Source organism: Leptopilina heterotoma, unplaced genomic scaffold (assembly GCF_015476425.1).
Source record: "Leptopilina heterotoma isolate Lh14 unplaced genomic scaffold, ASM1547642v1 Lhet_123, whole genome shotgun sequence".
NCBI classification, from domain to species: domain Eukaryota; kingdom Metazoa; phylum Arthropoda; class Insecta; order Hymenoptera; family Figitidae; genus Leptopilina; species Leptopilina heterotoma.
In genome coordinates this window covers 3149795-3175162 of record NW_025110842.1, presented here as the reverse complement: position 1 = coordinate 3175162, position 25368 = coordinate 3149795, and the positions used below count along the sequence as shown (strand labels likewise).

The window sequence follows — 25368 nt, the reverse complement described above, 5'->3', positions numbered from 1 at the left end:
CTATGGGTAGTCTGCGATCCACTCGCACGTTTACTGCTATGCGAATTCGACTGCGGTTGTTGACTCTGCTGCTGATGCTGGCTCTGCTGTTGCTGCTGACTCTGCTGCTGTTGTTGCTGCTGTTGCGTCTGCGCATGACTCGCAATCGTCTGATTCTGCTGCAACGACAACTGCATCGGCTGCGGCGTATGCGCCTGCGTCATCTGCGGCTGCGGACTATGCGTCGGAATATTCTGCGCATGCTGCATCGGCTGCGGCGTGTGACTCTGTATCGGCTGCGGCGTATGACTCTGAATCGGTTGCGGCGTGTGACTCTGAATCGGTTGCGGCGTGTGACTCTGAATCGGTTGCGGCGTGTGACTCTGAATCGGCTGCGGCGTATGACTCTGAATCGGCTGCGGCGTGTGGCTCTGTATCGGCTGCGGACTCTGCGTCGGAATACTCTGCGGAGTGTGCGACTGCGGCGTCCTCGGCTGTTGGAGCGGCTGCGGCGTATGCGGTTGTTGCAGCGGTTGATGCATCTGATGAATCACGTGCGTCTGTTGACTCTGCTGCTGGCTCTGTTGATGTTGGGTCTGCTGTTGTTGACTCTGTGGTTGATTCTGTTGACTCTGTTGTTGACTTTGTTGTTGACTCTGCTGTTGCTGCTGTTGTTGTTGCTGTATACAATCGACATACTGGGACGGTAGGTTCATCTGCATCGGGACAGTGACCTGCATAGAAGGTAGCGCACTCGGAGGACGTTCGACACTATTCTGCGAAGCTAGATCACTAGCTATCGACGTCGGCGACTCGAGTCCTAGTTGACTAACATCCAGGTCGCACTGTCCGTAATGTAACGAATGCACAGAGTTTGTCGTCGAATCCGGGGTGTAGACCCCCATCGAAGGGAGTTCGGTATGCGAGGGCGGGGTCCTCTTCACAGAGCCGGGATTCTCCGACTGGGGTGTCGTCTTCCCACTCTCCGTCTGGTCCTTCTCCTCGATCTGAGAGTTCAGGTTCTGCGATCTATCTTCGATCATCTTCTCCGGTTGGATCTCAGTCTCCAAGGGAATTCGACTGATGGTTTCCTTCACTACCTCTTCCTCCTTTCTCTCGATCATCCTCTCGTCTTCTCTTGGTTTCACTTCTTCCGGTAGAGCCTCCTCCCTGTAATCCTCCTCCATTGGTTCGGCTTTCTCAAACTCAGGTTCAATCTGCATAGGTTCTTCGCCACGCTCCTGCTGCTCTTCTTCCTCTTTTCTAGCAGAACCCTCGTCCTTCGGTTTTGGCATTTCGTCCTCCTCTTCCTCGCCTTCGTCCTCGTCGCCTCCTTCATATTCTCCGGGACTGGCGCTGATTTCCTGCTCGACCGGTAAGGGGACACTCTCGACAGGTTCGGAAGTCGCTTCCTCGAGGGGTTTTGTCGCCACTGGTTCCGGTGCTTTCGGCGGTGACTCGATTGGCGTCGTTGGGACTTCCGGCTCCTTTGGTTGTTCGGGAACTTTATTTCGTCCTCGCCTCGGAGTCGCGGTTTCCTTCGGCTTCTCCTCTTTGCCATTGCAGAAAACTTCGTCCTTCTTCTCCTTGGCGAGCTTCGCTTGCAGGTACTTCGTTTGCCGACTGGTCACTTTCCGAAGAATGTCGTCGAGTTTGCTCTGTTTCTTCACCGATCTAGGAGGGGGGACACTTAGAGGAGAAGATTTCGGTGTGTCCTTCTCTTTGGTCTTTAGGTCCTTCTTCTTGCTCTGCTCCTCCTTCTCCTCTCTGTCTTTTCTCTTCCCTTTCTCTGCTCTCTCGACTCTAAGCTCTCTTTCTTCCTTTTCTTCCCTTACTGCTCTTTCTTCTCTTACAGCTCTTTCTTCTTTTTCTGCTCTTCCTACTCTTCCTACTCTTAGTTCTCTTTCTTCTTTTTCTACTCTTTCTTCACTATCGACTCTTTCTTCACTGTCGTCTCTTTCTTCACTACCGTCTCTTTCTTCACTATCGCTTCTTGACTCTCGATCTTCTCTTTCTTCTCTGGCCTCTCTTTCTTCTCTGGCTTCTCTTTCTTCTCTAGCTTCTCTCTCTTCTCTGGCTTCTCTTTCTTCTCGAGCTTCCCTTTCTTCTCGTTCCCGCTGCCTTTCTTCTTCTAGTCTCAATTTTTCCTTTAGTTTCTCCTCCCGTTCCTTGGCCCGTTCCTCCTTCTCCTTCAGACTCTTAGCCTTTAGTTTCTCCTTTTCTTTCAACTTCTCCTTCCGCTCTCTCTCCTTCTCCTTGATTTTCTCCTCCTTCGCTCTCTTCTCCTCCCGTTCTTTCTCTTCACGTTTTTCTTTCTCTTTTTCCTTCTCTCTTTCCTTTTCTTTTTCCTTCTCTTTCTCCTTTTCTTTCACAGACTCTCGGGTTCGCTTCCTGCTGATCAGCTCCTCCTCCTCCGGATCGATCTTCTCGGAATGTTTTCGTTTTCTAAGCGGAGTGACGGAACTGGTAGGCGTCGCGGTAATATTCTCCGCCTTCGCCCTCCGCATTCTTCGACCCGAAGCTGAGAAAAGAGGCGGAGAAGTAGGAGTTATCGGAGTGATTGGAGTACTAGGAGTAGGAGTGTTTGGAGTACCCGAAGTACTCAACTTTGGAGTCGTGTTCTTCGCCAAACCTCTAGAACCTCTAGTCGTGCTCTTCGGCGCCTCGAGAGGAACTTCTTCTACTTTCGCCACTTCCTTCTTCGCTTCAATCTCCTTCGGCGTCTCTCGCTCCTTCGGCGTCGACGTTGGCGTCTCCTTCTCCCTCTCCTTCGATTTCGGAGTATTCTTCTGCGGTGTTTTCGCCTTCAAAGACCTCCTCTGCAGATTCTTCCTCCCTCTCGGCTTCTTCCTGATCTTCACCCTCTGAATCTTCTCCACAATCGTCGGCGTCGGTTTCATCTCCAAAAGCGGCGACGCCTCCGAACCCGTGTCTCCCTCCTCCAAACTATTATACGGATTTGGAATCTGCGTCAACAGCGGAATCCACCTCAAACACTCCGGCTCCAACTTAATCCTCAAAGTCTTCCTCACTTTCGCCATGTGAACATCAACCTTCTTCCAGTCGATGACAATTTTCACCGATCGATTCTCCACGCCACCATTCTCACAAACAGATTTTAGAAAACCGAGTAATTGCAGAGCCGTGGCAATGTCGTGACCGGAAACGCCCGTTTCACTTGTAATGTCATTTAATTTAATGTCCTTGCATTCGCGATGCGCGTCTAAATACTCGAGAACGACACTCTTCCAGAATGAATGATAGGAAACGCGGCCGAGGTCGGAGAGTGGTTTCTCGGGTGTGCCGGGAATACCCTCGACTTTCGACAACAAATAACTGAATTCAATGAGAAACCTACCGAAACCCTGACGTTGATATTGGGGTAGTGTCATTATGCAGGAAACATTGTACCTCTGAGCGGGACAGTGTTTTTCTTTACTAAAATAGCCGACCAAATGACAGCCGTGTTTATCATTCTTTGTCACTGCGTAAAATAAAAATGGCTCCACGTCGTAGTAGAGGGTCTTGTGGTCCAAAAATAGTTTCGCCAGGAGACAGAGATTTTGGCAATAAATCTTATTCACATTTCCATCGATCTGCAAAAGAAAAAAAGGACAAAAATGTATTTTTATTGTTGATACTAACCGACAATTTACCGATATTTTTACTATCGATTTTCTTAACGGGACTTTTTTTCTACTAATTTAATTTCAAGTAAACAAAAGCAAAATTCAAGAAAAGTAGAAGCAAAATTGAAAAGAGAAACTGAAATTTACTTCGAATACTGTTAATTTTTGTACCTATCGAGATTTTGTATACTAATTTCTTTATTTCAAGTAAACAAAAGCAAAATTCAAGGAAAGTAGAAGCAAAATTGAAAAGAAAAACTGGTTTATTTCGAATACTGTTAATTCTTTTACTTATGGAGATTTTTTTTCTAATTTCTTAATTTCAACTAAATAAAAGCAAAATTTATGAAAAGTAAAAGAAATCAGGGTAGCGACAAAAATTTTATTTTTTTCTGATATCCAGACAAACTTTCGACTTTTTCCCCGACTTTAAAAAATATTCTGCGATTAACTTCACTTTTAAATAAATATTTAATCACTAGTTTTCCATAGGAATTAGGATTTTAAAAAATTCCAAATTCAAATCTTTTGAAATTCGATATATTAAAATAATATTTTCGCTGTAATTTCTTAAAAATTGTTTCCATTATTTCAATTCAATTATTATTTTCTAGAATGTTTAAATAAAATTCTTCTTTCAATCAATAATAATTATTGTTAATAATTTTTGCAAAAGTACTTTTTGAGAATTTTTAAATCTATTTGTTTACAATTCAATTTTACGTAACATTTCGATTATTAGGAAATTTTTCAATTAAATATACGTTAGATAATAAAAACTTTAAATAACTTCAAAAACAACTTGAATTAAACAATTTCAAAAAAATTAGTTCTACAAAAATGTTAATTAAACAAAAGAAAAATTCCGAATCCGAAACCTTTTCAAAATTCAATTATTTCTAAAAATTCAAGAAAATTCATTTTTTAATCAATTTCTATTAAAAAGTTCTACAAGAATTCAATTATTTAAATAAAAATATAAATAATTCATTCAATAGTTGAATATTCTTCAAAAATGAATTCTTATGCATAATTTTATTCACAACTATTTTTAAAATTGAATTTATGACACAAATTTTTGCAAATAATTGAATCTTGCAAAGAATTTTATTAAAATTTATGAAAAAAATTGAATTTTAAATAATAATTTTGTTATTTATAAAAATAATTAATATCTTGACGATGGTTATAAAAAAATTTTTGAAAATAATTTAATTTCTGCGAAGAATTTCATTAAAATTTTTTAAAAAATTGAATTTTGTCGAAAATTTTGTTATTATTAGAAAATACAAACTAAAAATAATGTTTAAAAACATCAATTAAACTTTTTCAAAAAAATTAATTACAAAATTCAATTATTTTTTAAAACTCACGCTCAATTGCATTTAATATTCAATTATTATCTAAAATTTTAACTGAAATTCATTTTTATGAAATGAAAATCAATTTTTATTATAGAAAATTCTACTAGAATTCAATTATTCAAATACAAATTTAAATACAAAAATGCAAATAAATAATTTATTGAAGAATTGAACGTTTCTTAAAATTCAATTCTCATAAAAAATCGTTATCAACAAATTTAAAATAATTGAATTCTATCAACGAATTTTAATGAAATTTTTAAGAATACATAATTACATTTTTCGACAAAATTCGATTAAAATTGTATTAAAAATAAATAAAATAATTGAAATTCTGCATTGAATTTTATTATTTATGAAAATAATTGAATTCTTGCGAAGAATTTTATTAAAATTTTCAAAAATAATTAAATACTTGTAAAAAATTAACCGGAATTCAATTATTTAAAAAAATTTTAATAAAATTCTTGTCATAAATTAAAAATAACAAAATTCTTAGCAGATATTCAATTACTACCAGAAATTTTAATAAAATTTTTCTCAAGAATATAAATATTTTCGTAAAATAATAAAAATCTTTGCAGAGATTCAATTATTTGCAAAAGTCTTAATAAAATTCTTCGCAAGAATTCAATTATTTTCAAAAATATCAGAATTTCAGCAGAAATTCAAACATTTTAAAAAGTTTTGATAAAACTTTTTTTTGGTAGAAATTCAATTATTTTTAAGGCAATTTTTAAAAAAATGTCTCGATAAAATTCAATTATTTTTAAAATTTTAATGAAATTCTTCGAAAGAATTCAATTATTATAATCTAAGATTTTAACTGAAATCTATTTTTAAATCAATGTTTATGAGAAAATTCTACCAGAATTCAATTATTTAAATACAAATGAAATGCAAATAAATAATTTATTGAATAATTGAATGTTTCTTGGAATTCAATTCCCATTAAAAATTTTATCAACAAATTTTTTAATAATTAAATTCTTTGGACGAATTTTAATAAAATTTTCAAGAATTTTTTCGAGGAATTCGATTAAAATTCTATTGAAAATAATTGAATTCCTAAAAAGAATTTTATTATTTACGAAAATAATTGAATCCCCGTAAAAATTTTATTATTTATGAAAATAGTTGAATCATTGCGAAGAAATTTATAGAAAAAAATTTGTTATTAATGAAATTCTTGTGAAATTTTTATTACTTTTTGAAAATAATTAAAAGTTTTTATAAAATTTTATTAAATTTTTTTTGTTTAAATAATTAAATTCTTTTGGTAAATTTTATGAAAATATTCGATATTGAACAATATTTAATTTTTGCGAAGAATATTATTTACTTTTGAAAATAATTGAAATTTTGCAATGGATTTTATTAAAACTTTTGAAAATAATTGAATTTTATTACTTTAGAAAATAATTGAATTCGTGTGATAAATATTGTTAATTATGAAAATAATTGAAATTTTGTAATGAATTTTAATAAAATTTGTGAAAATAATTGAATTTTGGCGAAGAATTTTGCTATTTATTTATAAAGATAATTGAAATGTTGACAATGTTTTTTTTAGATTTTTTGAAAATAATTGAATTTCTGAGAAGAATTTTAATATTTCTAAAGATAATAATTGAAATTTTGACGAGAATTTAAAAAAAATTTTGAACACAATTTAATTTTTGCGAAGAATTTTATTACTTTTAAAAATATTTAAATTTCTGCAATCATTGTATTTTCTCTAAAATTCTCAAAATTAAATCGTACAATTTACGAACTTTTCATCCTTTTTGAATGGAATTACGGACTTTACGGACCTTTTTTCAAAAAACGGACTTTTGCGGAACTCAAGCAAAGTTATTTTTAAAATTGCTAATTTTATTTAAAAAAGGTAGTAAGAAGTTAGCCGCTCGAATTGTTGCTAAAAAAATGAAAATTAAAAGGGAAAAATGGAAACCAACCTCGAATACTGATAAACCATTGCAACGGTAAATTTCCGTGGCGGGCGGATGCCTCCATTGGCACTTGTCCGTGTGCCTATCGAGGACGGCTCGACTCTTCGTGTACTTGAGGCAGAATTCACAGAAGAAGAGCTTTGGTAGTCGCGCGTACTCCTGGGGAAATGGACTCGAATACCACGTTTCCACTTCGTAGCGTCCGAAGACGATTGCTGCCGGATTGCGGCTGCCGAGGCCGGGCCCAGTGCCGCCGGGACTCACCGAATTTGTCGTCACTTCCACATCCTCCGGGACGGTCGTCAATTGATTGGCACGGTCGCGTGCCTCCTTGAACAAATCTACATCCTTCTGCGTGACGCCCGACGGTAATGTTTGCGGCAATACTAATTCATCTACAAAAATTCCAACATTTAGTCAAATTCAAGACGAAAACTCTCAAATTATTGCTTTTCTTAAACAAAAAAATAATTTCTTTTGCTTTTCTTCACCAAAAAATAAAAGAATTGCTTTCTTTTTTTAACATAAAATTTCTCACACTTGATAAATATTTCAAAAAATTATTTTCCCTTTTACTGCAACAATTATTATTGATTTCCATTGATTCTATTTTCTTTTTATTTCACCTTTTGCATTATTGAGAAACAAAATTATTTTCAAATGGTTTTTTATCTGTATTTTGTGGATCGTGTTTCTAGATAGAAAAACAGGAATAGAGTCAAATTAAAAGAATTCGTTCAAATCGATAGTTTACTACAATTTTTTTTTTTTGAACTCACAAAGAGAAAGAATTTCTTTTCATTTAAAAAAAATTCTTTTCTTCTAACTCAAAAAATTAATTAATTCAAAAAAATAAGTCAGTAAAATTAATTTAACTGATAAATTCTATACTTATTCGTAAAATAAATTTCTTTTTTGAGCTTTTTATTATTTATATTACAAAGAGCAAGAATTTACTTTCATTCGCAAAAACAGATTTTTTTCAAATAAAAGTAAATTCTTGTAAAAAATTTTATTAAAAATATACGTATTTTTAATTAACTTTTGATTTGACTGTCTATCCAAATTAAAAAAAATTATCTTCATAACGGAAAAAAGTAGAAAAATAGAAAAGAAAAGAAAGAATTTCTATTATTATAACTTCTATAATTATAATTATTATTATTAGTATTGTTAATATTATAATTATTATTATTATTGTTATTATTTATTCTTATTATTAATATTCTTATTATTATTTTAATTATAAAAAAAGAAGAAAATTTCTTTAATAAAAAAATCAAAAAAAGAAAATCTATTTTTTTAAAGAGAGTGTGAGTGAAAAAATAATGAAGAGAAACAAAAAAAATGTGTTGTAATATATATGCGATAAATGAATGAATAAATTTATATGTTAATATATATAATGAGAAAAAGAAAGCGAAAAAGTGGGGAAAATTTGTTGGATGTGTTGGCAGTGTCAATGGAAAATTGGGCTGAGAAAATTTGTGAGCGATAAAAAATGGGTGATTTTTAACCCCCCTCCCCTTTTTCTTCAAGTTACCTAAAAAAAAAAGAAAAAAATTATAAATTATACGCCTGCTTAATGTCAGCAACCAGCAGGTAAAGGCTCCCAATAATTATTATTGTAAATGTGCAGTTATTTCACTTTTTTTTTAGTCCTGAAATGTGACATTTTTTTTCATTAACAAACATGTAACTTTAATTTTCATAAATTTAATAAAAGTTCTTTTATTTGTATTTAAAATTAAATATCACCGTCAAAAATTCAAATTCAAAACTAAAATCAAATACTGAGTTTCAACAATTAAAATTAAATATTTAGTTTCAAAAATTAAAATTTAAAACTAAAATCAAATACTAAATTCAAAACTAAAAACACTTGAAGAATTGAAACTTAGAACTTTAATTAAAAATTCTAGTTAACAAAATTTTAACAAAAATTTTATTAAAAATTAAAAAAAGAAGAAAAAAATTGAAATATTACAAAAATATTTTTCTAAATGCAAATTTTCTCTATAGAGTGAAATATTAATTTTATGTTAATTACATGTTGCGAATGAAAGAAAATAAAGAGCCAGTTTTGTTAAAATATGTCATGCAAAAAAAATTACGATTATATTTAATGTTTAATACAAAATTATATAGAGATGGAAATAGATGAAAAATATTTTTTACTTCCCACCAGATTTTTACTGATAGGAAAATAAAAAATATTCTTTGGGTATTTTTTGTCACTTTTAATTTTTGTAATTCCCACATACAAGAAACAATAATATTCTTAAACTATTTTCACCAGAATTCAAATATTATCTTTGTTCTTTTCCAACACAAATTAGCGAAAATATTGTGAACTGATCTTAACATCGAAAAAGATAATATTTTTAAAACTGTGAACTAATTAAAAAGTTTCAGAAAATTTTTGTCGCCCTGTGGATTGAACGGTGAGTGCAAAATATGCAAAGTTCTAAAAGTTTGCGTTTCGAGTCATTTTTAAAATAGCGTTTCGAGTTTAAGACCTTACCAGGCCTCGGATCGACTTTAAGGTGCAAAAAAAAGTCGCTTTAGTCGATTTAAAATTGAAAAAAAAGTCGAAAAAGTCGTTTATTTAATTCAGTGTCGTGACAAAAATTTTATTTTTTATTCTTATCTTTCACTGATTTCTAAATTTAATTATTTAAAACTTGAATAAATTCGTTAAATAAATATTTAAATACTTCTTGTTTGGTTTTATACGAGAATAAAATTTTCAAAAATTCTACTTAAAACCTTCTGAAATTTAATAACTTGTAAAAATTACAACTTTAATTCTCTTAAAATTCAATTATTTTCTTCAACTTTTAATCACACTTCTTCTCGAAATCAATTATTTTTAATAATTTTCCGAAAGTTCATTTCGAAGTCAATTATTTAAACACAAAAATTCAGTTTTTTATAATGATTGCAACTGTCCATGTTTTTTAAGTTATTAATTAATTTTCAAAAAATTATAATAAAGAAATTCTTAAAATTAATTTGTCGAAAATTTTTCAAAAATAATTTATGAACGTTAATAGTTTTTTATTCATATGCAATTGAAAAATTTCCAAACAATTGAAATTTGGTAAATTCTATTCAAAAAAATAATTAAATTTTAAAAGAATTTTAATTATTAATATAAACGTGATTTCTCCAAAATTTTAATTAATCCAAAAAAAAGTAAATTTAAAAAAATTTTAGTTTACTTTGTTCGAAAAGAATTGAATTTCTTAAAAGAATTTTTGTATAATTTAAAAAAAAATTTTTTTTCAAGAATTTTGATTATAAATTTTGAACATGATTGTTAAATGTAAAAATAATTGTAAAAAATTTTAATTTTTTTTGTATGTATTTGAATTTTAGGAAATTTGTATTTGAAAATATTGAAAATAATTGAATTTTAAAAAAATTAGAATACAAAAATTCTAAGAATTATTTTTTTCAGAAATATTTTAATATAATTTTTAAAAGCTAATTTTCATTAATTACCATTTTTAAATTTACACTTGAAGATTTTTTATTAAAATTTTTGAGAAATCAATTATTTTCAAAATTTGCAATTAAAATTCTTTAAATAGTTGATTTTCAAAAATTTCTTATAAAACACTTTGCAAAAAAATCAATTATTTTCAATTAAATTTTACGAAATTTCAATTATTGAAACTCTTTTTTTATTGTAAATTTTAAAAATTTATTTAGTAATTTATAAAAAATAGTTGAATTGTTTCGAAGAAATCATTAAAAATTTTAGGAAATATAATTGAATTTTATGAAAATATTTGAAAATATTTGAATTCTTCCGAGAAATTCAATTAAAGTTGTTTTGAAAATAATTGAATTCCTGCAAAGAATTTTACTATTTATAAAAAAAAAATTGAATTCTTGAGAAGAATTTTACTATTTATAAAAATAATTGAATTGTTTCAGAAGGATTTATGAAGATTTTAGAAAATAATCAAATTTATTCGAAATATATTTAAAAATTTCTTTAAAAATTGAATTTTTCCGAGGAATTCAATTTCAATTATTTTCGAAATTTGCAATTAAAATTCTTTAAAAGTTGATTTTCCAAAATTTCTTATAAAATACTTTGAAAAAAATCAATTATTTTCAATTAAATTTTACAAAATTTTCAAAAGAATTTGATCTAAATTTCTCAAAATAATTGAATTATATTCAGTAGAATTTCAATCAAATTTAATAAAATTATTTTCAAAAATTTCTCTCTATTCCATTAATTTAAATATTTAATATTTTATGAAAATTTACCAAAAGAATTCAATTATTTAAAAAAATGTAAATAATATTGTTCAGCAAGATTTCAATTATTTTCATAATTTAAAAAATTTTACGCGAAAATTTATAACTTTAAAGAATTTTAATAAAATTTTTCGCAAAAATTTTATAAGAATGGAATTATTTTCATAATTTATTAAATTCTTCGCAGTAAATTAAAAACTTAAAAAAATTTTAATAAAATTCTTCGCCAAAATTAAATTATTTTCAATTAAATTTTACGAAATTTCAATTATTAAAACTCTTTTTTATTGTAAATTTTGAAAATTTATTTAGTATTTATAAAAATAGTTGAATTGTTTCAAAGTAATTATTAATAATTTTAGGAAATAATTGAATTTTATGCAAATATTTGAATTCTTCCGAGAAATTCAATTAAAGATGTTTTGAAAATAATTGAATTCCTGCAAAGAATTTTACTATTTTCAAAAATAATTGAATTTTACAATTTATAAAAATAATTTAATTGTTTCAAAGGATTTATTAAGATTTTAGAAAATAATTGAATTTATTCGAAATTCAAAAATTTCTTTAAAAATTGAATTCTTCCGAGGAATTCAATTAAAATTGAATTCAATTTCAATTATTTTCAAAATTTGCAATAAAAATTCTTCAAAAGTTGATTTTCAAAAATTTCTTATAAAACACTTTGAAAAAAATCAATTATTTTCAATTAAATTTTACGAAATTTCAATTATTGAAACTCTTTTTAATTGTAAATTTCGAAAATTTAATTAGAAAAATTATTAAAAAAATAATTTTTTAAGATTTGTCTAGTTATTTTTTACACTATACTTAAAAATCAAAATAATTTGCAGTCTATATGAAAAATTATTGCAATATTTGGAAGAAAAATCGTAAAAGTCGTAATTTTTGAAAATAAGTCGAAAAAGTCGTAATTTTTGAAAAGAAGTCGAAAAAGTTATAATATCCGAGGCCTGGCTTCTTCGATCCTCGCTCCCACTGAAATCAGAAAACTGCATTAACGACTCACCTCTCAAATGAAGTGTTAAATGTAAATTATGTATAAAAATGTGAAAAAAAACCCTTTTTTTAAAAAATGAAATGTTCCATCTCTATCATCAAACACGCAAACACACACACAAGACCATACAACACCACACCGCCAACACATCCACGGTGAGCGAGGATTAGATTAGAAGGATTATTTTTTTTTTTTCATTTGTCTTTAGCGAATGGGTGCAAATGTTTCTTTTCTTTTTTTTAATGGTTAGGATTATCGTGAATGGGTGGGGTAGACTCTTACCCTTCCTGGTGGAGCAGGGTGTCGCGCGGGGTGTCGTGGTGGTGTTGGTGGTAGTGGTGGTGGTGGCGCTAGTAGTACGTGGATTGGATTTTGGACTGGATTTGGATAATTGAGGGATTGACTTTAAAGTCGCTGGTATCGCTGTCACTGTCGTCGCTCCTGCTGTTGTTGTTCCCATCGCTCCCATTGCTCCTGTTCCCATTGTTCCCATTGCTCCCATCGCTCCAATTGATGATGATGATGATGACGATGAAGAAAAACAAGAATCTAGTGAATTTTGCGAACCCGTTTTTCGTCGCGTCTGCTCATCACTGGCGCACTTTATAACCGACAGTCCATCGGCGCCTTTCAACTTTCTTCTTTCGTGCTCGTGACGTTTGCTGTTCACGGCACTTTTCACCAGGCTCGACGGTGTCATTTTCGGTGGTGGTTTTTCGGTGATGAACGAGAGACTCTCGTCGGAAGGTGTGAATATGCCGGGTTTTGGAATTCGGAGTTCTTTATTAGGTTCCTCGGGTTTTTTGTTTCTTGAGGAATTGGGAGAGTTGATTGTGTTGATTGTGTTCTTTGGGGGTTTGTCCTTTATGGGTTTTTCCCTGACGTCCCGGATTGGTTTGTCTCTAGCTGGGGAGTTGAACTTTCGATTTTGTCGTTGTTCTTCTTCTTGTTGTTGTTCTTGTTCTTCTTCTTTTTCTTCTTTTTCTTTTTTTGCTTTTTCTCTTTCTTTTTCTTTTAGGAGATCTTTTAGGGACTTTTCCCTTTCCTTTAGGAGATCTTTTAGTGATTTTTCTTTAGTGGAGGGTTCTTTTGGTTCCTTGGGGTCTTTCGCGTCTTTTTTGGCTTCTTTGGCCTCTTTTGCTTCCTTCTTGGTTTCCCTGGCTTCCTTGGCTTCTTTGGACCCTTTCGCTTCCTTCTTTGCTTCCTTGGCCTCTTTCGCTTCTTTTTTTGCTTCCTTGGCGTCTTTTAACTCTTTTGCTTCCTTCTTTGCTTCCTTGGCGTCTTTTAACTCTTTCGCTTCCTTTTTGGCTTCCTTGGCGTCTTTTAACTCTTTCGGATCCTTTTTGGCTTCTTTGGCCTCCTTCGCTTCCTTCTTGGCTTCCTTGGCGTCTTTTAACTCTTTCGGATCCTTTTTGGCTTCTTTGGCCTCTTTCGCTTCCTTCTTGGTTTCCTTGGCTTCTTTGGCCCCTTTTGCTTCCTTCTTGGTTTCCTTGGCTTCCTTCTTAGTTTCCTTAGTTTCCTTGGCTTCCTTGAGTGTTTCCTTTCTGACTTCCTTCGGACTCTCCTTCTTGGACTCTTTGGGGACTTCTTTCTTAGTCTCCTTCTTCGTTTCCTTCGGAGTCTCGGCTTCGGCTTCTTCGACTTCCTGAAGGTTCTTTTCGGCTTCCTTGAGACTCTCTTTCCTTGTTTCCTTAAGACCCTCTTTCCTAGCCTCCTTTAGACCCTCTTTTCTAGTTTCTTTAGGACTTTCTTTTCTAGTTTCCTTAAGACTCTCTTTTCTACTTTCCTTAAGACTCTCTTTTCTACTTTCCTTAAGACTCTCTTTTCTACTTTCCTTAGGACTTTCTTTTCTACTTTCCTTAAGACTCTCTTTCCTACTCTCCTTAAGACCTTCCTTCCTAGTCTCTTTCCCATCTTTCCTGCTCTCAAGACCTTCTTTCCTAGTCTCTTTCCCTTCTTTTCTACTCTCCTTCCTGGCTTCTTCCCCGTCCTTAGTTTCCTTCCCCAGAAAGAGGTCTTCAACTTCCTCACCATTCTCCTTTTCCCTCAGATTTCTCTCCCTTGTCCTCGGCGACGAGAGGGGACTCGATGACAAGAGGGGACTCAGCGACTTCTTTCCCTCCTTTAAGGCATTATTCTTCCCAGGTTCCCGAATTTCGTTCTCGTGAGTTCTTTTTCTCCGATCGGGAGCATAGTTCGGAGGCGGAGCACCGGGTTTGGCGCGACTACTTCCAGGCGCCGCGAAAAAGTGACTGAGACCATCGAACAAACCCTTCAATTGTCCCGAACCTGGTTTCACTTTCGTCTCGATTGTCTCGGACTTTTTCCTCTTCTTCGAATCCGTGGGACTCGCTGCCGGTTGAATATGAAGACCAAAAGTTGGTTTATCGTTAAGATCGAGTTTCGGAAGCGTTGCGCCGAAGGTACTGGTAATATTACTGAAAAACGGCGATTCTACGGTTAGTTTCGCGGCGGCTGCGGCGAATCCCCAGGGTTTGTCCTCGTTCAAATCGCAACTGAACGGAACTTTTGATTTTTGCTTCTGCCTCGGCGATTCGTCTTCCGATGAAGAGGTTTCGATAGATTCACTAGATTCATCTTCATCCTCATCAATATTATCATTTTCTTTCTCTTCTTTTTCTTCTTCTTCTCCTTCTTCTTCCTCTTCTCCTCCATCGTCATCATCATCTTCCTTCTCGTCTTCACTGCTGTTTTCACTACCGGAAGTTGAATTTTCACTGCTGCTGCTGCTACTACTGCTACTGCTACTACTACTGCTCGATAATGGAATTCTAGGTAGCACTTTCTTTCTCACTGATTGTAGCGATTTTCTTTTTTCAGTAATAGCTGCTGCGGCGGTGCGCTTCAATTTATTATGATCGGTATTAAATGCACTTAACCTGAAAAACTTTTGCTTCTCCTTGGAGATTTTATCATTTTTCTCTTCCAATAGTCGACCCTGACTGCCGGCTGCTGTGGGGCTTGGGATTTGGGGTAAGGGAGAGGAATTAGAAATTGGTTGACGAGGGGAGACAACACCCGCATTACCGTCCGAGCAGCTGTCCACCTGAGCCACCGTTGGACTGCTCTTCTTTCCTGATGGGGTCGATGATGCCGTCAAACTCTTTCTCGATGCATTGGATCTAAATTAACAAAAATTTTGTTCATGTCAAATTTTGGTTTTATATTAAAATAAAAAACAGTCCTGAAGTTAGCGTTGAAAACTATTTTTTTGGGAGAATTTTAGAGATAAAAATGTGTCACTAATTTCAATTCATTTATTCAGTTCGTTTATGCTACAAAATAAGTTAAGAACACTTTTGTAATCTAAAACATCTAAAACATTAAGAAAATAATTTTATTCTTTTCATTTTTGTGAGTAAAACAAAGTTTTTCACGCGCTAACATCAGGGACGTAATATAAAATACAAATTTACTAAAATACAAACAAAATTAATAAAATAAAATAAAAAATTGCTAACATAAAATTACTAAAATAAAATGAAACTGAAAAATGCTAATAAACGATCGTTTTTTTAAATTTCGTTACCTAATTTGTTTCTAATTCCCAAAAATAAGAATTTTTAACAAAATAAACTTTGCGTTTGAATAAAAATTACAATTTTGTCTCGGAGACAAGTTTCTCTTTTATTATTAAAAATTAATTTTTTAAAGTATTTTTTAGTAACAATTTTCAACTTTTGCAAAATTAATTTTTATTAAAAAATAATTGTTCATATTTTCTAAAATTTTTTATATTTTTTTAAAAAATGTATTAAAATTACTTTTATTATTATTATTTTTGTTATTATAAATAAAATTTTAAAAAATTTGTATTTTCAAATAATTTCAATTTTGAAATAATTTGTGGTTCAAAATAAAAGAAAATTCAATTCTTAAATAATTTATTGATAAATTATTATTATTTACATATTGTTTTCAAAAACTTTAATAAAATTCTTCGCAGGAATTCAATTATTTTCAATAGAATTTCAATCAAATATTTCAAATTAATTGTATTTTTATTAAAAATTTGATAAAATTGTGCGTAAAAATTAAAATTATATATTTGAAGATTTGAATTAAATTCTTTATGAGAATTGAAATAAATTCAATAAAATTTAAATTTAATTCCTCTAGAAAAATTCAATTACTTTCGAAAGTTTTAATAAAATTCTTAGCAAGATTTAAATTATTTTCATAATTTATAAAAATTTTACGCAAAAATTTAATTATTTTAAGGGATTGTAATAAAATTCTTCGCAAAAATTCAATTATTTTCAAAAATTTTTAATAAATTCTAGTTATGAATTCAATTTTCTTTTAAAAATAGCAAAATTCTTCTCCAAAATTCAATTATTTTTATAAATAACAATATTCATCACAAGAATTCAATTATTTCAAAATTAATAAAATTCTCTCCAGAAATTCAATTATTTTCCAAAATTTTTAATAAATTTCTGAATTCCATTAATTTCAATATTTACTATTTAATTTACTAAAATTAATAAAATTTTTAGCAGTAATTTAATTATTTTCAAAAATAAATAAAATTATTATTATTTCCAAAAATTAATAAAAGTCTGTGCAGGATTCAATTATTTTTTTAAATTAGTAAAATTCTTCGCTAGAATTAAATTATTTTTAAAAATTAATTTAATTCTTCGTAGAAATTCAATTACTTTCAAAAATTAATACAGGAATTTTACTTTACAGGAATTCAATTATATTTTCAAAAATTAATTAAATTCATAGTAAGAATTCAATTATTTTTAAAAATTATATAAAATTCTTCACAGAAATTCAATTACTTTCAAAAATCAATAAAATCTTCGCAGGAATTCAATTATTTTCAAAAAATTTCTGTAATCCTTATTAAGATTTCAATTATTTTTATAAATTTTAGCAAAATTCTTTGCCAAAATTCAATTATTTTCCAAAAATTTTAATAAAATTCTTGATGTGAAAATTTCAATTACTTTCAAAAAAATTCAATTATTTAATAGAAATTTTAATAAAATTCTTAGCAAAATTTTAATTATTTTAAAATTCTAAACATTAAAAAGAAAAATTACCAAAAAAAAATTAGGAAAGAAATTAGCAAAAAAGCAACCAACTTTAAAACTTAAAAGTCGTCTTTTAAAATTATTTTTTAACAAAAAAAAGCCTAAATGCTATTTCATATTTTCCTTTTTTACCAAATATTTGAAAACTTTCGGAATTTTAAGGTTTTTTTTATCATAAAAATAATTATTCTTAATAATAAAATTAGTAAACAATAGAAAAGTTATTATAATCAAAAGGAAAAAAATTTTCAAGTGACTAAAGTTTTATAAAGCAAAAAAATCGTAAAAATCAAAAACAAAAGAGGAAAAAAGCGAAAAAAGAAATAAAAGAATAAAAAAAGGGGAAAAAAGCAAAAAAAAAACTAATAAAAAAGAAAAGAAAAGAGGAAAAAATCAAAAAAGGAAATAAAAGTGTAAAGAAAAAGGAAAAAAACAAAAACAAAAGAGGAAAAAGACAAGAAAAGAAATAAAAGTGGAAAAAAGGGAAAAAAGCAAAAAAAAAAACAAAAAACAAAAATCAAAAGAGAAAAAAAGCAAAGAAAGAAATAAAAGTGTAAATAAAAGGGAAAAAAATAAAAAAAAAGAAATAAAAGAAACAAAAGTGAAAAGCAAAGGGAAAAAAGCAAAAGAAAAATAAAATAGGAAAAAATCAAAAAAAGAAATAAAAGTGGAAAAAAAGAAAAAATACAAATAAACGAGAAAAAAATCAAAAAAAGAAATAAAAGTGGAAAGAAAAGGTAAAAAAAGCATAAAAAACAAAAGAGGAAAAAAGCTAAAAACAAGAAAAGAAGAGAAAGAAAAAAATCAAGAAAAAAGAATAAAAAAAAGAAAAACTTACTTTCGATTTTCTCGTATTTTAGTGAGTTTTTTCCTTGCGCTCGTCGGCGTTGTTGTTATTGAATCCAATTGTGAATGAACATTATTATCCTTATTATTATCCTTGAGCTTTTTCCCCTGCTGCTCCTCCTTTGGCGTATGCGTCGTTTGACAATGTCGACATCGCCACGGTGCTTTACATTTTTTATCAAGAACAGGATCGAGACACGACGGATGATAACATTTAATGCACGCAGCGCATTTCACAAGATAATTTTGTGATTCACGATCCGTTTGGCAGCCGGCGCAACGGGGCGAACAATCGTCACATGACCACAATGCTCCTCTATCGACGAGCAATGCGAGTTCCGCCGGTGCACAGGAATTGTGTAATGCCGCGCCGCACATTGTACAACGGCTGAGCTTCTCCGACGATGTTGAATTAGCGCCTCCTCGCTTTCCATTATTATTGTTTCCCGCTGTCGTTGCCGCAAGACACTCCTTACATATTGGCAACGGCGCTGGTAACTGCGAAGCCAATAGAGGCAAAGAAAAAAAAATAATAACACTCAATTTTTAGGGGGGGAAAAAATACTGAAACAATTCCGTTAAAGAAAAACGAAAAAATTCGGTAAAAGGGAAGAATTCCGTAAACAAAAATGTGAAAAAATTCCGTAAATGAAAAGCGGAAAAATTCGGTAAATATATAGACAGAGGGCACAGCCTGAAAATAATATCGATTAAAGGGAAACGAAAAAAAATTCTCCTCTCTCTACACAAACAACTTTAGAACTACTACCGCCGGTTATTATTCAATTAACTATTTGTTTAATTTCGGAAGGAATTAAACGTTGGTTTTATGTTTAGGAAGAAAATAAAAACACCTACTGCACTTTTTGGTGAATAAATGACGAAACTTGTTATTTTTTTCTGCACCATGACGCTATGGTTTTATTTCTTTGTAACGTATTCGTTGTCGTACACCTCGTACACTCAACGTGTCCTGTACAATTTTATGATCAGCTGTTGTGAACTGCGACGCATTTAGAGGTTAGATGACCCAGTGTTGCCAACTTTAGCCTACTTTCGTTCGCGCGGCAAATTTTAAACTTGTTTCTCTTTTTTCTCTTTCCCTCTCTTTCTCGTTCATTACTCCCCTCTTTCCCTCTCTTTCTCTCTCATTTCTCCCCTCTCTCCTTCTTTTTCTCTCACTTCCCCTCTCTTTCTCTTTCTATCTCTCACTCCCTCTCATTCTATTTTCACGACGCGCGCTCTTACCCTTCAGGAGCGTATCTACTTTTTACTTTCCCCCTACAAGTTCAAACGAATATTTCTTTCTCTTCTTTATTTTCTGTCATAATTTTTTAAAATATTTTTCTATTATCTACTATAACTTTTTTTACACAAACTGCAGGGACTTTATTTTTTAAATTAATAATACTAAAATTTAGCAAGTTTTCTATTTTCTTCTTACAATAATATTTTAATACATTTCTATATTTTCCTATATTGAAAAATTTAATTCTATTTTCAATAGAAAATTTAAAAAAAATTATTAAAACTAAAATAAAGGCGGGAAATTTTAAATGTATTTTTCTTAACAAATTCAAGAAAAAAAATGTAAATATGACACAAATTAAGGCGGGAAAATTTAATTATATTTTCTACACAAATTGAAAAAAAAAATAATTACACCTATGGAAAAATTAAGGCAGGAAAATTTAATCGTATTTTTTTAAACAAATTCAAAAAAAAAAATAATTTCGATTATGAAAAAATAAAGACCAGGGGGGGGGGTTTACTTGAATTTTCTAAATAAATTTAAATAAAAAATTTAAACACTGAAAAAAATTAAGACGGGAAAATTTAATTGTATTATTTTCTAAACAAATTAAAAAAAAATAATTACGATTATGAAAAAATTAAGGCGGGAAAATTGAATCGTATTTTTTAAACAAATTAAAAGAGAAAATAATTTCGACTATGAAAAAATAAAGGAAAGGGGGGGGGAATTACTTGAATTTTCTAAATAATTAATTCAAATCAAATATTATGTCTATAAGAAAAATTAAGGCGGGAAAATTTAATTGAATTTTCTAAATAAATTCAAATGAAAAATTATATCTTTAAAAAAATTAAGGTGGGAAAATTTAATTATTGTATTTTTTAAACACATGCAAAAAAAGAATTTTTATGAAAAAATTAAGGGGGGAATTTAATTAAATTTTCTAAATAAATATAAATAAAAAATTTTTACTGTGAATAAAATTAAGAAGACGGGCAAATTTAATTATTTTTTCTAAACAAATTTAAAAAAAAAAATAATTACGATTTTGAAAAAATTAAGGGAGGGGTGGGGTGGGGGAATTTAACTGAATTTTCAAATTAAATTCAAACAAAAAATTATATTTATGAAAAAATTCAAGGCGGGAAAATTTAATTGTATTTTCTATAGAAATTAAAAAAAAATGATTTTAAATTCCGTTAATATTTGAAAATGTACTATTTTATGAAAATTTCTTAATTTAAATATTAAAAAAAGAAAATTTTTAATAAAATTCTTAGCAAGATTTCAATTGTTTTTATAATTTATAAAATTTTTTCGCAGAAATTTAATTAATATTTTAAGAAATTTTAATAAAATTCTTCGCAAAAATTTTATTAATTTAAAGAAATTTAATAACATTTTTTGTAGAAATTAAATTATTTTGAAAAATTTTGGTAAAAAATTCTCGTAAGAATTAAATTATATTCAAAATTTTTATTTACATTTTTCGAAAGGAATTTAATTGTTTTGAAAAATTTTTATTTACATTTTTCGAAAGGAATTTAATTGTTTTGAAAAAATTTTTGATAAATTTCTTTACAAAAAATTAACTTAATTTTGAATACAATTTTAATAAAACTGTCATCAAAATTTTAATTATTTTCAAAAATTTTGATAAAACTCTTTAAAAGAATTTAAATAATTTAAATATTTTATTTTTATTTATTACAAATAAATAAATAAATATTTTCAAAATTAAATTTCTCGTGAGAATTAAATAATTTTTAAAGATTTTACTTAAATTTTTTTCAAGAAATTTAATTAAGGAGGAAAAATTTAATTATTTCTAAATTTTCTAAAAAAATAAATTCAAGAAAAAATAAAAAGGACAATTGAAAAATTAAGGCGGGAAAATTTAATTGAATTTTCTAAATAAATTCAAATAAAAAATTATAACTATTAAAAAAAATAAGTGGGGGAAATTGAATTGTATTTTCCAAATAAATTCAAAATAAAAAAATTGCAACTAATCACAAAAATTAAGGTAGAAAAATTTAATTATATTTTCTAAACTAAAATTAAAATAAAATAATGAATTAAAACTATAAAAAATTTAAGACGGGGAAATTTAATAGAATTTTCTAAACAAAAAAATTTTTTTAAATTGTAACTATAATCACAAAAATTAATGGAGGAGGGGGGGGAGAATTTAATTTAATTTTCTAAATAAATTTAATTAAAAACTTTAAACTTTGAAAAAAATTTAATTATTTCTCTTTTAACAAATTCAAACAAAAATTATAACTAATACAAAAAATTAAGATGGGAAAAAAATCAAAAAAGAAATTAGCACTAAAAATATAAATTTATTTTTGAATTCAGCAAAAAAATTTAATATTACATTCTCAGTTTATTAAAAAACATTTTTTTAAACGTGCGAAAAATAGTGTAAATCGTGTAAATAGGCAAAACAAACGGAAAATTACATTAAAATGAAAAATAAGGAAATTAACAAAATTAAAAGAATTTGAAAGAAGAAAAAAAAACCAAAGGAGATAATAAAAAAGCATTTAAATGTGGGAAATTACAAATTAGTGAAGAAGGCAAGATAAAAGAATAATAAAAAAAGAGAGAAAAAAATTACACGAAGGTTTTGGACGTTTAATATGAATTATATTTTTCCACGAGGGGGAGTGCCAATCACATTGCAAGGCGACCTTCATGGCTGGTGAATAAGTACGTTTATATATATATTAGAGAAAGAGAGACAGAGAAAGTTTAAGGGCGTTACAAAGAGTGTATATAACATAATATATATATGACAACCAAACGAGAGGGTACAAAACACACACTTTTACGCGTTTCAGTTTCGCCTGGTTAAAATAAAAAAAAAGAAATAAAAGAAAAGAAAAGGGGGAAAAAAGGTGAACGAGAGTGCACGCAGTAAAACGTAATTATTCATTCCGGTGGTTACGAAAACCTTGCTATCTTATACCATCTCAAGGGGGGTGCATCTTATTAATTCAAAACGATCCTTCTATCTTGTCCCTTATATATTATACATTTATTTATAATTTCCAGTCATCTTTCAAATTTCAACCAAATATATTTATCTACGACAAAAAATTTTTTTTTATTTAACTTCAAAATAAACTTACTTTAATAGCTTTATTATAACCTCAAAATTAGCAAGAAATAAAAGAAAATACTCTATTATTTTGCAACAGTCGGTAAAGTAGAGTTTAAAACCTAAAATATTCAAAATAATTTTTTTTTTAATAAATCGACAAACACAACATGACCCCTCTTCCCTTCCCTATATAGAAATGTGACGTTATTTGTGAACGACCCTTAATAATAATAAGAAAAAATAAATTACCTTCTCCTCCCACCCCTAGGAATGTTAAATTGTTTGTGAACGACCCTTAATAATAATAGGAAAAAATAAATGACCCCTTCTCCCTCCCACTAGGAATGTGACGTAATTTGTGAACGACCCTTAATAATAATAAGAAAAAAATGGAAAACGTTGTTTGTGAACGAACCTTTATAATAATAATAATAATAATAACAAAAAATAAAAAACAAAAATAAAAATAAAATGGAACCCTTAATAATAATAAGAAAAAAAATGAAAAACGTAGTTTGTGAACGAACCTTTATATTAAATAATAATAATAACAAAAAAGAAAAAAAAAGAAAAAAAAAAGAAAATAGCAAACGTCGCTTGTGAACGACCCTTAATAATTATAAAAAAAATGGAACCCTTAATAATAATAAGAAAAAAAATGAAAAACGTAGTTTGTGAACGAACCTTTATATTTTAAATAATAATAATAACAAAAAATAAATAAAAAAAATAAAAAAAATGAAAATAGCAAACGTCCCTTGTGAACGACCCTTAATAATTATAAAAAAAATAGAAAACATAGTTTGTGAACGAACCTTTATAATAATAATAATAATAATAATAATAATAACAAAAAATAAAAAACAATAATAAAAAAAATGAAAATAGCAAACGTCGCTTGTGAACGACCCTTAATAATTATAAAAAAATGGAACCCTTAATAATAATAAGAAAAAAAAATGAAAAACGTAGTTTGTGAACGAACCTTTATATTTTAAATAATAATAATAACAAAAAATAAATAAAAAAAATAAAAAAAATGAAAATAGCAAACGTCGCTTGTGAACGACCCTTAATAATTATAAAAAAAATAGAAAACATAGTTTGTGAACGAACCTTTATAATAATAATAATAATAATAATAATAATAATAATAACAAAAAATAAAAAACAATAATAAAAAAAATGAAAATAGCAAACGTCGTTTGTGAACGACCCTTAATAAGAATAAAACTTAAAAAAAATAAAATAAAAAAATAATGATAATAATAATAATAAACTAAATAAATGAATAACCATAATATAAATTAAGAAAAATAAAGTTAGAATAAAGCAGCAATAATAATCTAAATTAAAAAAATAATAAACATAAACAAAAAGAAGTAATAATTAAGGTTCGTTCACAAACGACGTCACAGTCAAGGGGGAAGATGTTAAAGGGGGGGGGTAAATTAATCCGTGACGAATTCTGAATAGAAATTTTATGTTGTACAAAAAAAAGTACGAAATAGAAAACATAACCTCAAAATCATCAACATGAAATTTGTTAAAATTAAAATCCTCTGATTATTACTATACCCCCTTAATTTATTATTAAAAATGTTGGGAGTGGGGGGAAATAAACAAAAATAAAAAGCAACACTCTAATTGATGTACTAATTATATATTATTATACACTATTGCAGAAATTTAATGATAAATTTATCCCACGTAGCTAAATACTTTAATGGGGAATTAAATATTCATGTGTTGTGAATGGGTGTGTGTTTTTTTTTTTTGAAAAAGATTATCAAGAAGCTGAGAATGATAAATAGTTTACTAAATGACACGTGGCCTTCTTTACAACGCAACGCAAATCAACGCAAAGCAACGGCTTTCATCTACTTGGACCAACAACCTGTTGCTTTATAACCAATCATCGAATAAATACCACCGACATTCTTATTGGTCGACGAGGCGAATAGCGTCATTTCTCGGTGGAACAAGCTATTCACCACACGGCATCCCTCTTTCAACCATTATTAAAAAACAATTAACTGTACTCCACTATTTACTATACTATACTATATACAATACTTATAGTATACTCTAAAAGCCATTACTATATACAATACTATGCTATTACTATATTAAATATTATTTACTATACTGTACAATATACAATATTTTACTATTTCTATAGTAAATAATACTATATAATTGTAATTATAATTAAATAAAATCAATCGTAATTTATTAGGATTAGAAAAGAAATTAGTATTTACTATACTATTACTATGCTATTGCATAATATGTAAATAGTATAGTAAACAACAATAGAATAGTATTTAATATAGTATTACTAATAGTAAATAAATTTTTATTACTATAGAATTTACTATACAATAGTAATTGTAATAGTAGAATAAATACTATTTACTAAGATATACTAAATAGAAATAGTATAGTAAATAGTAATACTATAGTAATTACTATACTATGGTAATAGTATAGTAAATACTATTTACTAAGATAGTAGTATTTACTATTATAGTATAGTATTTACTATTATAGTATTTACTATTTGCTACAGTATACTTAATACTATTTACTCTACTATTACAATTACTATTGTATAGTAAATTCTATAGTAAATAGTACTATACTATAGTACTATTTACTATAGAATTTACTATACAATAGTAATTGTAATAGTAGAGTAAATACTATTTACTAAGATATACTAAATAGAAATAGTATAGTAAAGAGTAATACTATAGTAATTACTATACTATGGTAATAGTATAGTAAATACTATTTACTAAGATATACTATACACCATAGTAATGCTATAGTATTTACTATTTACTACAGTATACTTTATGCT

General features: G+C 28.7%; 1 protein-coding gene across 6 annotated transcripts in view; it reads right to left on the bottom strand.

Moving 5' to 3' along the window:
* The window catches only part of LOC122512604 (histone acetyltransferase KAT6B), a 47150-nt gene that overhangs the window by 2724 nt on the left and 19058 nt on the right, over window positions 1–25368 (bottom strand). For 3 of the 6 annotated variants that reach the window (XM_043628526.1, XM_043628528.1, XM_043628527.1), the window contains exons 3-6: window positions 18128–18642; window positions 12506–15366; window positions 6931–7319; window positions 1–3575 (exon numbers count right to left, since the gene is read on the bottom strand). In XM_043628526.1, coding sequence (XP_043484461.1) covers window positions 1–3575; window positions 6931–7319; window positions 12506–15366; window positions 18128–18642 — 7340 coding nt within the window. Of the gene's footprint in view, window positions 3576–6930; window positions 7320–12505; window positions 15367–18127; window positions 18643–18993; window positions 19176–25368 lie in introns of those variants that run through there. The other 3 variants (XM_043628530.1, XM_043628531.1, XM_043628529.1) reach the window with 3 other exon arrangements.